At 38.4% G+C, this 15332-nt stretch overlaps 1 protein-coding gene across 1 annotated transcript in view; it reads left to right on the top strand.

The window, feature by feature from the left end:
- The window catches only part of LOC138022139 (1-phosphatidylinositol 4,5-bisphosphate phosphodiesterase gamma-1-like), an 81172-nt gene extending 69364 nt beyond the window's left edge, over positions 1 to 11808 (top strand). Inside the window, exons 34-39 of the mRNA XM_068869169.1 lie at positions 27 to 135; positions 645 to 759; positions 2814 to 2972; positions 3921 to 4009; positions 7958 to 8211; positions 9177 to 11808. Of these exons, the coding sequence (XP_068725270.1) occupies positions 27 to 135; positions 645 to 759; positions 2814 to 2972; positions 3921 to 4009; positions 7958 to 8211; positions 9177 to 9222 (772 nt within the window). The 3' untranslated portion in view covers positions 9223 to 11808. The remainder of the gene's footprint in view (positions 1 to 26; positions 136 to 644; positions 760 to 2813; positions 2973 to 3920; positions 4010 to 7957; positions 8212 to 9176) is intronic.
- Positions 11809 to 15332: the final 3524 nt, after the last annotated feature.

Here is a 15332-nt window from a genome sequence, read left to right as displayed (position 1 = left end):
TTTAAAAATATTAATTATTTTTTTAGATGTGGCTATGTTTTGCAGCCTGAGTGCCTCCGCCATGATAAATTTGAACTTTACAGAAGAGATGCTGCTGGAGCAGCTGCAGTTGAGCCACTGACTCTCACCCTAACAGTAAGAATAGTTCATACATTGACGATAACATTCAAAGATAACAGAGCAGCACCTAACCTTTCCCAGTTCATAACCTAATATGTAATTATTTATAACAATGATTTACACTAGGGGTGCACAGTCCATCCAGTTCTTCTGCCATTATCTTGAGTCTGAAGTGCATTTTCTTTCTTTTGCCTTCTTTTACTGTAATGCAAAATGCAGATATATGGCATATAAAATCAGAATTTGCTTCGATTATTTCCTTAAGGATAACCAATGCACTTACAAAATACATGAAAGAGGTATGAATGGAGATAAAAGTAAAGGTTAAAACGATAATCTTCAAAACGTTTGAAGGCCAAATGGTGAAATTTAGAGCTGCCTTAAGTTTTTTTCAATCCATCCCATCCATGGACTTCTCTCTTCTCCCCTATAGAAAACATTCTGAATTTGAAATCAAGAATCTTGACTGGATTATTCTGCTGAAAATGTAATTAATCATTAATCTTGATGTTTCTTGTGTGTAGATTATTGCTGCAAGACATCTGAATAAATCAGGCCGTGGTATAGCGTCTCCATTTGTTGAAGTTGAGATTGTTGGGGCACCATATGACAATACCAAGTTTAAAACGGAAACCAAGGGTAACATCTTTATGTTGCTTGATTTTTTTTCTCGTTTACACCACATGACTGCTTTCTCTGTTGGCTGCTTCACTGCCAAATAACAAAACATTCTTCATTGGGCTTATAAACCTGTTGACATCTTGTTGCACTAGACTCGAAAGGGGTGACATAGAAAATTTAAGAGAAAGGAAGTATAGGAAGACAACACCTGTCAGGTCCAGTACAAAAGGGGGATCACATGATCATTATTATTATTGCTAATAATCTCAGATAGAATCTGGTTTTCACTGGTTCCGGGCAACAACCAGTTGTCTAAGGAAACCAAGAAGCGTCCTTCATTGTACTTTCCTCTCCTGCCTACATTTCCAGCACTTTCCTGAGAATCCTTGCCGATCCCAACAGTACAGATCTCTGAATCAGTTCAATGGATGTGTCTACACCTATGGTCCTCAGATTTTCTTTTAACCTCAGTGGTATTGTTCCCAACGCCCCTACCACTATGGGTATCACCTTTGTTCTTACTCCCCACATCTTTCGAACTTCTCTCGCAAGGTCTTGACATTTTTCTACTTTCTCATCTTCTTTTGCTCTCACCCTTCCATCTTCCGTGATTGCCACGTCTATGATTTGGCAATTCTTCTCACTTTTGTCAATGATTAATAAATCTGGTCTCCTAGCCTCGATCTCATGGTCTATCCGTACACTAAAGTCCCACAGCATCTTGTTATCCTCATTTTCAAGTACACTGTCCGGGACATGGTCATACCACCTCTCACTTCGCTAAAACCCATATTTTTCTGACAGGTCCCAGTGAACTGCCCTAGCTACATTGTCATGCCTCTTTTTGTATTCCTTCTGCGCCAGTTACAATTTGGATGATGGTCTCATTGTTTTGTTTACATATTGTACATTTGGGATCATCCTGTGACCTGTCGATCGTTGCTTTTACGTAATTTGCTCTTATTGCTTGATCTTGTGCTGCAATAATAAGAGACTCCGTTTCTTTTTTAAGGTAATTCCCTTAAAATTGTTCTACTATCAAACTTTTTAGGAAACTTGGCATAATTAACGATCACGATATGAACATTAAAAAAATGCAATAAAAAAATGCGGTCACCGCGTTTGTTTACGCGTCAGCAGGCTCTCAAAATGGGGCATATTTACTGTTTTCGCGTTAAAAATTCGAATCACCTTCATACAGAATGAAGTCTTGGTTACTTCAAAGACACAAAATTTTGTTTTGTAAATAAAGCTTCTTTTATTTACATAAGCAGTATTGCTTCATTTACGCCGTCTTTGATTCCCTTGTGGGAATAATGCACTTTTTGGGACAGTTCCGTGGTTAGCTTGAAGTCCTCGCCTTGGGTAAAATACACCCAGTACGGAACTGTTTTCCAAAAAAAAAATCATGTTCTACTATCAAACTATTTTTCTTCTTCAAATATGTTCTTTATTAGACTGTTCTTAGCAAATACCTGGAAAAAAAAATCGGGGGTCACCGTGCTTGTTTGAGAGAAAAGGAGCATTTATTTCGCTATCGGGTTTAGCTTGAGCGAAATCTCTTACGTTTTGTATGCGCACGTGCTCATGTGCGCGTGCTAATGACGCGAAAATCGTGCGCAGTAGGGATGCGCAATGCAATACTAAGGAATTACCTTAAGCTTTCCTTCTTTTAACCAAGTCAATGTTTCATCGTTTCTTTGATCTTCGCTCTGTCTCGCAAATTGCCCATATAATGGCATCTCTTTCCAACCTTGGGTATTTTCAGTTCTCCTCCTCTCTTTAAAACTGGCATTACTGCATTACTGCATTATTATTATTATTATTATTATTATTATTATTATTATTATTATTATTATTATTATTATTATTATTACACTGAAAGGGCTTATCATGTATTTTCATCATCCTTAAAAAGTGCTCAACAAAAAAAAATGTAAACTCTCAGCAAATTCGCATGTTGTGGTCTCTGTGGGACAGCTGAAGTTTCTATTTGCAAGCCTCATGTCTCATAATGAAGCTGCTAAGAGGTCTAGTGTTGTTTCAATATCATTTTATTTGTCCTGTTGTAGCTGACAATGGTTTGAACCCTGTGTGGTGGGTCAAGTTTGATGTGGATGTCATCAACCCAACCTTAGCTTATCTCCGCTTTGTTGTCAATGATGAAGACATGTTTGGCGAACCTAACTTCATTGGTCATGCTATCTTTCCCATGTGTAGCCTGAAAACAGGTATGTGCTACGCTGGAATCACTTTCACGCATTGACTCCTGAAGTACCCGCCATCGACAAGTAAAATCATCTGGTATCGGACACAGTAAAATCTGTCAAGTCTCACTCCAAAGGAGTCGATGGGTTAAGAAAGACGAATAATTGTAAATCTTCTTAAATTGAGGTCCTTTTCATATAATTATTTTACAATAAGTGAGCTCAGAATTTTTCTTTTACGTCTGCTTTTATTCAAAAGAAGCTTGTCATATTAATGTAATCCACCCTACATCATTAAGTTACTGCTGATATGTCACGAGCTTAATGTTCTACACTTTTAACTAGTGCTATTAAACTTGATTATTAAAAATGGTCCAGTCATTACCTGCATCCAGGCAATTGCCTCGGCATTAGCGGGAAGGAAGGTGATGCTGCTGTTCTCAAATATATTGGGGTGTTGATTTAAAATGATTTTTAAAGCAAAAGATCAGCAGACGAGTGAAATGGCCTGGCCAGGAGTCAATGGGTTTGACCTAGTCGCACCTCAGGCGCCTCAGTCACGAGTAAAATCGTTTGGCGTTAGAATAAAATCTGTGTAGTCTCGCTCCCAAGAGTCGATGGGTTAAGCAGTTGCAAAGAAACCACATATAGACCGAGTGCATAAATGGCGGCCAGAAATGTTTTCTTTTGTTTATGTGCTAACTACCTCACTAGCCTCGTTCTCAAGCAACATTTCTGTTGTATTTTGTCCATGCAAACGAGGCTAGTGAGTCTAATTAGCACATAAACAAAAGAATATTTTTTGTCCGCCATTTATGCAATCGGTCTATTCATCCTAATAACACGAAAAAGTTGATTTCATGCATTCATTAGCTGGCCGTGGCTTCTTGAACATTTGACGAACACTAGGCTTAGGGATTGTCGTCATAATTGATTTGATTTAGAAAATTTTTCCTGTTTACTCGCACCCAGGTTACAGATCGGTGCCTTTAAAGAATGCCTACAGTGATGAGTTTGAGCTGAGCAGTTTGCTGGTTCATATTGACATCAGAAGCGCAATGGTAAGTTCAGCATTGAATTTCATGTTTTACCAACCATTTACTTACTGCGACCATTACAGGGTGTCCAGTTTCAATTTTTTCCTATTTTTTTGGCTTGCCTCCTATTTTCTCCAATTTTTTAGGATTCTACGCAGTTTGAACGTTTTGAAGTATTGGAGATAAACTTCTCAAAATTGGGTAAATTCGTCAAAAACAACACGGAGAGTTAAAAGCCTGTTTGAATGATAACCTTTTGAAACTTGTGTCCAGACTTTCTCAGTGTGTTTGGTGGCATGCAAAGGAGTTAAGGAGGCAACTAATTCAATCTAATTTTATCCTTTTGGTTTTCGAACAATAGTTGTTTTATTAATATGGCTTGTTTATGCCATTTCTTTAGAAACAGTTGTATCTTTGTCTTTATAGCAGTATTTTATTTTTTAAAAAGTTCGAATATTTTTGAGCCTTATACCTTTTGTGGTAGCTGTTAGAGTGGTAACTCGTGTTTACACACCGCACAATTTTTCGGATATACTTAACGTGTTCCCCTTATGACCAAAAAAGGACAAGACGCGCGCGGAGCATCATTGTTAAGAAAATATGGCAACCCAACGATGCGAGAAATCTTGGTTTTATAGCCATGACGTCATCGACCGTCCGTACATACGTAAGTAGGTTCGTCCACCCCTCCATGTATGCCAGTGTGACCAGTATCTCGGATATCGCGGGCTTAAGCTAAGAACTCACTAAGGTCGGCTGGTTTTTTTAAGTTGACCACTGACTGGGTACTGGTTTTCTATTGGATTGCAGGCTCAATCCAGGTTAACTCACCTAAACATAAACGAAGCTTCATTTTTCGCGCGCTTTCTGTTGCTTGACACGGCTACACGGCCATACTACATCAACTAAAGTTCTTACAAAGTCAACGCTTTTCGTGTTCAGGTGGAAAACGGTTTGGAAGATATGTTTTCTTTCTGCATTTTTCGCTGGTTTCAATAAAGTTTGACATATCATGATAGCTGTGGTCCACACTGGTGGCTACGCAATTATTCAAGTCAAGCTTCCGAGGGATATAAACTTAAAGGTAAGTGTTTTTTTTAAATTTGCTTAGAGCTCCTTTTTTCTCTGTATTGCAATTTTTGGCATATCTTTAGAAGCTCTGATAAGGTTACATGATTCCTGAAGGACCTATATCTAGAACAGAGACGAAAGGACAGCGAAAGAGAACGACAACGACAAAACAGAATACCAGTAATAGTTCATACTTAGTGGAAGAAGTTACTACACAAAGTCTTTCCTTGAGCACTAAACCGTTTGTTATTTTTACGGATGCGCTATTTATGGTGAATACGTCGGTTCTGCCTTTGTTCAGGAATGAAAATCGAATTTTTATTGTCAACTGGAATTAAATAACAATTATCTGTACTCTTTTGGACATAAAGAAAAAGTTGATTTGTTTGTTTGTTTTGCTCTAAAATGCGAGCGAACAAGTGCTTTTTTAATCCGTTTGCCCAACTGGTTTTCGTTGTGCCTCGACAGTGACAAGAAAATTTTGCCCTTTTGTCATAAACACGTAATCGCAATGAGTTCTCGTAAAATTAGGGGGAAATCTCACTAGCTTGTGTTTTTAAAAGTTGGTTTAAAGCACCTAAACGTTATTTTTTAGTGTTGGAGCGGATCTTGTAATTACGGTCTGCCGGATTATGCTCGAAAAATAGAGTATTAATGCTAAATTATGCCGGACTAAAATGACACTTCCACCCCATCCCCCATAGGCCCGTACCGATTAATAAACATTCCTAGTCTTTTATTTTTGAAAGACAATTATTCAATTAAACATTTGATGAGCAAGTGAAAGATCGGAAATTATGAGTCATTGAAAGGCTTACTGTTTGTCTTTCTCCAATGAACCTGCATTTGATGAAAAGTAAGTTACAAACTACAAAGTTCCTCGTGATTTATTGCTTTACAGGATTATGGCACTTACATGTACCTTTATCAAAAAAGTACATTCTTTCCATAACATGTTTTATGAACTGTGACAAAAACAAACTTGACATTGACAAGATTCACACCTCAATGTGTTTACACGTTTTGGTTCAAAATAAATAAATATGACGTTTACGGAAAAATTCAACTGGCATAAAGAGGTAACCAGGCCTTTGATTATACCGAAATGCGCTAGGTATGAGTCTAAGGTATCAAGTTCCTAAAATATTCCCGCTTTTATCAACTTTGTACATTCTAGTGAGAGTTGATGGAAAAATTTCCATGAACTTCTCCCTGTTTTCATAAACAATAGCATAATGATACAAAAATATTAGTATTATGCCAGCATTATGCCTGATGCTCCAGATGTAGTATTATGCTCAAAATTATGCCGGCATAATCCGACAAACCCTAATCTTGTTTGAAGTTCGTCCTTGTTGGTTGCATTGTTGGTTGCATTGGTTGCATTGCCGTATTTTGCCGATTGTTCCATGCAAACGTGACGTGTTTCAATGAAATACATCAAAATGTGAATGATCTCGTTTTCAGAGATAAAGTGGAATAAAGTACATCAGTAAAACTCTTCTTTGACCTTGAACTGACAAAGTTGTTTTTATGGCTTCTAATTTTAGCGTGATTCCTATTCGCTGGCTATTGACAGTTGACTCTGAAATGGCTTTTTTCCTTTTCCATTCGCTCGCTGAGGGTGTGCTTGTTTTCTTTTAAAACTCATGCGGTTCAAGAAAAATTTGCCAAACGTGTGAATTGCAAAGTAAATTTCACTGGAAAAACCGATGTCGCACTCATCGCTTCGTGATTCATGCGATATCGGTTTTTAGCGTAAAATTTACCGTGGAATTCACTAGTTAGGCAATGAATTTTTCTATAGAAGAAAGCAAAGAAAATGATTTAATTATTTAAGCAGCAACCGGAAACATCAAAACGCGGAGAATTCGAAACCTTTCATTGTCACTAAAGGCTGGTTTCCATATGATCGCAGACGATCGCAAAGAGAGCTGTTTCCATATAATCGCAGACGATCGCAAACGATCGCAGAGCCGGCTGCAGCCATACATTTCGGTCTGCAGAAATGTCAAATGTACAAGCGCGTTGTGCTCGCGGCAAAATCTTAGCAAACAACATGGCGGACATCGAGGAGGAAATTTTGCTGCAAGCAAATTTTTCTCTTCTTTTAGTCCTGAAGCGACGGCATCGTCAGCTTCAAAAGCGAAGGAAACATCGGTTTTGAGTTCGAAAAATATTAATGAAGTGACAAAAACTTGGGGCTTTCCACACACTGCTGAGAGAACTTCGTGTTTCTGACAGAACAGTAACGAACATAAACGAACATTCAGGCTTTGTTGCTAAGAAGCGTTAAATCATTTGAGTCAGAATTAAAATTATTATGGGATACGTTTCGATCGCAGAACTTTGGTTTCCATATGATCGCAGGATCGCAAACGATCGCAAAAGTGGGTTTCCATGTGATCGCAGACGATCGCAGAACTTTCTGCGATCTACGATCTGCGATTCGCAATCGTCTGCGATCATATGGAAACCAGCCTTAACTTTACAGGCAGTAAGAATAAATAACCAGGGAGCTCCCCTTTTAGGTAGGATTGGGCTAAATCTATGTATTATATCTTTCGGGAAATACATTCTCTCTTTGTTCCTATTTTGGGATGAGAATGCCTATTTTTTGGCCACTGTCTTTCCTATTTTCTGAGTGTCATTGGCCACTTGACGGCCTGCATGACAGTATGCATAAAAGCAATAAGAACTATCCTTCATATTAATTTTATGATCTCGTGCTTGTCATAAATTCACAAGGGGTCTTCTTCTCATATAAATTGATAAGAATAATTATCAGTGATGATAATGATTGGTAACTGACATTCTTGGGCATTAACGATGTGATCCGGAGTGGATATAGCGTATTCAGAGCTACAAATTATTTATTTCTTGTTCTGACATTTGGTTTAGGGCGGCGATGAAAATCTTTATGCATCTATCCAAGTGTTGCGAGATCGTGTGGAACAAATCTCTCATGATATGGAAAGCAAAGAGATGAGAGCACGCAGGACTATGTCCAATTTACTGAGCCAACAGAATGGACCACTGTCACAGGAAGTATCACAGTTTCAAGATGCACACAAGCACCAAATGGAAAATCTTGGGCGGCAGCTTAAACAACAACAAGACAACCTTCGCCAACTGCAGAAAGAAAGAGCTGCAAAGTAGGTCTAAAGTTTAAGTGAATTTGGTGTTACCAGTGCAGATCGGATATTCCCTGATAATGTTCGAACCTCAAGTAACGCGGGGTCAGAGCTAAACTGGTGAATGTTTTGTAGTGTAAGTCTCCAATTGAGAAGGGGAATGTCACCACCCTTGGCTCCACCCTGAGTCCTTTGGTATGTTGTTTTTTTGTTGCTGTCATACATTTTGGTCAAAATATTGCTACGATATTAGGGGTTGTTCTTTTCATCTGAGACAATTTCGTGGCTACTTATTGAATAATTAACGATTATTTTACGAGGGCGCGCTGGATGCTAAGTGATAGATCGAGTTGGTTATAATCATTTTATATCCAGCAAGCCCGAGTAGAATATTTATTGTTTCATTAAAAACTCCAGGATCAACAACATCGTCGATTAAAGCATCGATTTCTGCTTCGGCCAATTCCGGTCCAAAACGGCTTTTGTCGGCCGTTTTTTCTGAGAGCAGCAAAAATGTTTTCAGCTCGCTTTATTGCTGACGCGTCCTTGACCATATTAGGTACAGCAGGCATATGAATTGATAGCCTGTGTCCGGCGAGCCAATGAAAGCGCTGGAAATCTGATATCTGTAGTTCAGTTTTTAATTATGTTAGTTATTATGCAAAAAGTGTTTGAGAAGATGTAACATCATGTAGGTGTTGAGGTATCATTCCAAGGTTATTTCTTTTTCTTGTTACTTTGTCAAGATTGTAGGTCTCTTTACATTCACCTCAAAAATGTACCGCACTGGTTTTTTCTTTTTTCATTTAGGAATCAGTTGTCACATTTATGGCAATTTTCTGACAGACATCCTTAATTGAGGAGTTAATTGCTAAAGAGATTTATTTTTAATTAATGAAGTGAATGACTATATTGGTGATGGTCAGGCTTAGCCTTTCTTGATCATTGATTTGCAAGGTATTAACTGATACTCATTTTGTTTTCAGGTCCTCCTCACGTTCGCAAGTTTCCAGAACAAACAGATACATGTAAAAGATGAACATTGCTGATTGTATGTGGTGGTGGAAATCATGGCTTTCAGAGCCTTTGATTTGTTAATAAATTTACTTGAGTGTTTTTTTCTTTAAATTATTAGTTTAAGTTTAATGATATTTAATTTTCGAGAGAGATGAAATTTGTGGGATGGAAAATTAATTATCTCAGCCAGTGTTATACACCGGGAATATTATTTTAGCTCAGACGTGGTTGTATTAATTGCAAGCAAATTATTTTAGTTTTAACAGCAAGAAAATGCATTGATTTAGGATCTAACGAAGTTTTGTCAGTATTTGCTGCTTAACAGCAATTTGTACATGATCATCAAAATTGAGGAATAATTTATAGCAATCCTTTCTGTCAGTATCAGGTATACTGCCTAATTGAAAATGAGCCAACAATTCTCATTTTTGTGAATAATGAAAAATCCACCAATGTTTTTTAGTTCAATGTAGAATAATATTGTTAAATGCCATGTTAAGCCATTCACTCGTCGGGCTCTCGAGGACTATCCCAGTTGACGAGTAGAATTGTCTGGCGTTAGACAGAATAAAACCTTGTGGAGTCTCACTCCCAGGAGTCTATTGGGTTAACGTTGTAGTTAAACACGTAAGATCAAACTTTATGGAAAAGGAATTGCTCTACATTTCAACAGTCTGGTAGCTGTGTTCACACCAATTTTTGTGAGCATGGTCGTTACCTGTTTAAATGTTACTAAGTATTAGAGAAGAGAAACCTTATTCATACTTTCTTGTTTCTCCGATGCTTTTATGGCATTTCGGCGTAGATTTTGTATCATTATTGAATTAGAATAATTTAACTGCTTGTCCTTGTAGGCACTGTATATTATGCGATTAAGATAGGTTGTGGGACAACAGTGAATTGACTTCCAAAAGACCACAATTATTATTGTTGTTGCATTTTGGATTCCCTTGGTTAAAATTTGCAGCGTTTTCCAAAGAGAAAGACAATGTTATGGCTGTTTCTCCATTATGGGTATATTTGTGTTACTTAGATTATTGTCCAGAATGTTGGTTTCGATGCACCTTGTATTTCTTTCATGAGTGGGATGATGACAAGTGTAACTCAGTGGGTTTAAATTGAAATTTGGCTTTGATTTGGTCCTAGCATTTGTATGTTTAGTTTAGGCTCAACTAGGCCTGAGACCGCATGGTACTATTTATCTAGGTGGACAAGCAAGTCTTGCTTAGTTTGGCCCTTAGGTGTTTTAATTTACAAACATAGAGATGCACTCAAAAGTACTCGGCTAATCCAAGTAATGCCACTTTCACTAATTGCAGGGTCCAAAAATTGCGACCATTGCTTACCAGTGCAACTAAAACTTACACGTTGACAACCAGAATTGTTACACTCAAAGAACTACTTTTTAATTTGCCTTCCAACTTGTATCCTCAACATCTTGCCACGCCATGATTTTTCTTTACTACCATCATACATTAAGTCCCTAAGTATTGCAAAGAAACATCGAATGTTGACCACATTTGCCATCTAGCTACTGGAAAATAATCGTAGCCTCGTAGTGCCCACAAAAAAAGTAAATTCCAGACACTAGAGTGACACTTACATTTGCGTATATTAGTTAAAATAATAGGCCAGATCTACTAACTCGATGTTGTACCCGCTTCAAATCTACCAGGGTTTCTTTGTGTATTGTATTTGCATTATAATGTAGCAAAATACTTGGAACAAAGCGTTTTATCCCCGAATGGTTTGAATTGGGTACAACTTTGAGGGAGCAGTTCTGGTCTATTGCCTGTTTTCAAAATGGGCAATTGTTTTCTTGAGTTTAAATGTTTAATTTGCCTAAACAAAATTTGGTCAAGATGAAAGCTAGACACTTGTGTCTCCTTTGGACCTTATCTTGTAGGATCCATTTTGTAGTTATTTTTCAAATACCTTGATGGTGCAAGGTTGAACTTTGTTGCTAATAAGCTGTTGTTTCATCTTACACTTGGGATTGGAAAAATGGCTTTTGTAGTGCACCTACTTCTTGTCTTTCAAGACATTCAAGTTCTTATAGAATCATGTTAAAACTGCCTTTTGCTATGTTTGCTCTATGTACAAGTACAAGATAACATCCAGGGACTCACAGCAGTGACTATTAATTTTTTTACAGTGTGTGTAATTTTATTAACCCATGCACTGCTCGGGCGCCCAAGCTCGCCCTCAGTTGATGGATAAAATCGTTTGGCGTTAGATACATTAAAATATTTTAAGTATCTCTCCCTGGAATCAATAGTTTAAGAGCTAACGATAGATTTTTAAAAAAAGCACCCTTGGTGGAAAACTAAGCACCAAAAATTTGCATTTCAAGTTAGGGTTAACCGTTATGGTGCATCATATCAGACGCAGAGTGGTGTTTGGTCTTCTTTTTGACACTATCAAAAGGGATGCATGAGAAATAAAGCCTAGGTCAGGACTGCAGTGACTTTCTCAATGTCAATATTGTGTTTTGTGAACGTCGTTTAGCTTCCTAATTTTAAGTATTACTTAAAGAAGTACCTTGAGTTGACTTTTACGGCAATAATTAAATAAACATACAAATAGAAAACAAATCAGTTACACAATGAATGAGTTTTTTTGTCACATATTTTCTTCTGTGAATACTTAGCTACTGATATACAGCCAGTTATGTCAATGTTAAGCATTTACAAGGCAATCCCTATCTACAAGCCAAATTTAACTGAAACAGTAAATGTGACTGGGTGGTTCTGGGTGATAAAACGCGGATTTGTACTATGTAGGCTCGATTTCCAGCCGTTTTGGGAGTCCGGTATCATCCTCCTCAAGGAACGCGGGCTCCCAAAACAATTTCGCCAACAAGTAGATCAGTTTGTCAAACAGTTGCAGTGTCACGGCTGAAAATAGGGAGTTAAAGAAATGACGGCTACGGAAACGAGAACGCCAAAAAGTAATGTCCTGTAATGAAATCTGTTAAAAGAAGAACTTAAAAGTGAGCATACTGCACGTATTTTTGTAGATTTCTTTCCCTCGTCAAAACAACAACTTGAAATGACAAATTTTAAGGTTTTGAAGACAACGTGGCCATACAACAGTGAATCTTTCACTTTTCCTCTTTTTACTTAATTCAAATCCACCCGTACCAATTCAGTACTGGATACTACGCCCATATTGTACAACATAACAAGATGGAAGCTTAAGATGGCTCAAAGTTATATTTCGACGCCGTAGCCTCTGTGGTTTCTTAAAGTAACAGGAAGCTTACGCAACAGGACGGCTGGAAGACTCAGGACGACAGAATGACGAAAAAATGTCGCGCGAGACTGTGCGTTCCCAATCTTACGCGACATTTTTTAGTCATTCTGCCGTCCTGTTGCGTAAGCTCCCTAATAGCACAGAAACGGCTGTTAAAAAGTCTAAAGAGAACCTTCAATGACGAGAGTACTCGCTTTTTTGTGGTCAGTTGATTTTTGTGTGGCTCACACGAAGTGTAATCCACTCAATGTCACACCGGTGAACAGGCACTTGTCACGTGGTTTACCGGGAGCTTGAAGAATCGTTTGAAAGGCCAACCTTGGCGGTCAGTGTAAAATGCAGACTGCAGACCAGGGGCCGGGTAAAATGCAGACTGAGATTACAACGTAACTGTTGAAAAAGCCCAAACCCCTTAGAAATACTAACCTTAGGCCTAATTAGGCCTAATTAGGCCTAAAACAATATTAAGGCTTAACTGTTAGCATTGCTAAAGGGTTTGGGCTTTTTCAACAGTTGCAATGTAACCTCAGTCTGCATTTTACACTGACCGCAACCTTGGTGCCAAAAGCCTGCACGCTAACTCAATCAAATCGAAAAATTCTGGTTTCGCTGGAAAATAGCATTCCATTTTTAACTGCACACGGTAGTATTTTGCCTTTTTTGAAATGTTTATAACAACGGGAACAGATCCATTCTGGGTTATCGATGCTTCTTTTATTTAACAAATACTGTCCTGCAGTCGGGTTTGACAGTTAAAATACCAAATTACTCTTAAATTAATTAAGCTTAGAATTTGCACATTTGCACACATTTAATGGAACTGAATTTGTTACAATTACAATTACCAAGCTGGTCATTAGACATCTTGATGTTACTTGATTTGAGGAGCCTTTAAAACTTTGTTTTTGTACGGTACATTAGCCATTTGCCGTTAATTTACGGCTAATTAAATAAGGGGCCTTGTATATTACAGAGGACAAACTTAGCCGTTAATTTACGGCTAAATTGAATGTCAGTATATAAGTGTTTATATATTATCGTTAATTTATACAGAATCAGTTTATGGCTAAAACCGTTGCAGGTATGTGGAGTAAATTTAATGCAATTTTTTTACTTATGGGTCCTTATCAGAAACCCATAAGGGTTGAAACACGTAACGGCCTCTTGTGTTCTGGGAAACAAGCTTCTGAATATTCAATTTGCTAAGTACCATATTTGGAACAACAAGAGCGAGGGCTTTCCAAATATGGTACTTAGCACTGAAACATTCAACCAATCAGTTCGCACTGAATATTCGGAAGCTGTGAACGTGCGTTACACGTTTCAACTCTTATGGGTTTCTGGTCCTTATGTATATACCCTCTTCAAATGAATACTTTCACGTACTTTCGCGCGAATGGAGTCCGATTGCACGTTTTGGGATGGTTTAACTTTTCTTATAAAAGGCATGTCATTAATTAGGCAATCAAATTTGTTAGAACATTTAGTAAGCACGAGAAATTGTTCTAAAAGACAAGGTGGTACATTCGAGTTATGTTCGCTAAAATAATGTTTACAAATTGACGATTTTTGGTTTGTGTCCATCAACGCGTTCGTGGATGTGGCCGCGAGTGTAACCAACATATCCTGCATCGCACAGGTTTCATTAGCCTGCACGCAGGCGGTTGGATGGTCGAAAAACCGGAATTCGTAATGAGGTCGCCATCTTGGATTCGCGCGGCTAGGTCTGGGCCGGGTTGAGGGTCGACAAAGCGAGCGAGTGGAGGGGGGCGGAGTTTTGTCACGGGGCCCAGACCTATCCCACGCTCTTCCAATATGGCGTCTGATAGTGTGTTGTGGCGACACAACAACTACCGCCTGCAAGCAGGCTAAGGTTTCATTGAAATTTATAAACTAAACATTGTTGGTTAACAATGACTTAAACTTCCAAAAACCCTTTTGAAGCCATCGAGCAGCTGAGAAATCGGGACGACATAGTTGTTACAAAGCCAGATAAGGGTTCCGGAGTTGTTGTAATGGACATCAAATCCGAATATCTGCGCCTGCTATCTGAAGCCTCCATCAATGACACTAGCAAATTTAGACCAGTTGATACAGAGAGACGCAAAACAAGAGGAAGGCCAGTGAAATATTATCATCCGGTATTACAACGGGAAAAGCAAATCAGTGCTGTCATATCTAAAGTACTACCCAAGCCCATTGCCGACTCCATCCGGCCCGCCCCAAAGGTTCTAGACTCGCACACCTATATGCCATATGACCTACCTAAGACGCATAAGGAGCAACTTGCAACTTGCTCTCTCCGCTACACATACTTACAACTATGCGTTGGCTAATATAACTGGCTGGATGAGAAATTGAAACCACTCTTATGCAATCAGTACACGGTCAAACTGAGACACTTTTGAGTTTGTCAACAAAGTACAAAGACTTGACATCAACAGAGGTGACATTCTAGTATCCTACGATGTCACCTCTTTATTTAGCAATGTACGACTAGATGAAACTATCCAGATTTTAGCTGACAAGGCTTTCCATGTTGACTGGTTTAATAAGACCCATGAACTGAACCTATCCAGAGACCAGCTAATTGAACTACACAACGCAGCCACTAAGAACCAACTCTTTCAGTTCAATGGAAATCTTTATGAGCAAACAGATGGTGTCGCAATGGGATCTCCTCTTGGTCGTCTGCTTTATGTGCTCCACTTGAAGAAAAACTTGATCAAGATGGCAAATTGCCCTCCTATTATCGACGATATGTGGATGACACCTTTACCATCATGTCCGATATAGCATCAGCCGGAATTCTTCCCTAAACCATTTCCACCCATCAGCTAAGTTTACTATGAAGGTGGAACGGAATGCCT

Source organism: Montipora capricornis, chromosome 10 (genome assembly GCF_036669925.1).
Source record: "Montipora capricornis isolate CH-2021 chromosome 10, ASM3666992v2, whole genome shotgun sequence".
NCBI classification, from domain to species: Eukaryota; Metazoa; Cnidaria; class Anthozoa; order Scleractinia; family Acroporidae; genus Montipora; species Montipora capricornis.
Note: the sequence above shows the minus strand (reverse complement) of the source record. Positions and strands in the feature narration are given on the sequence as shown.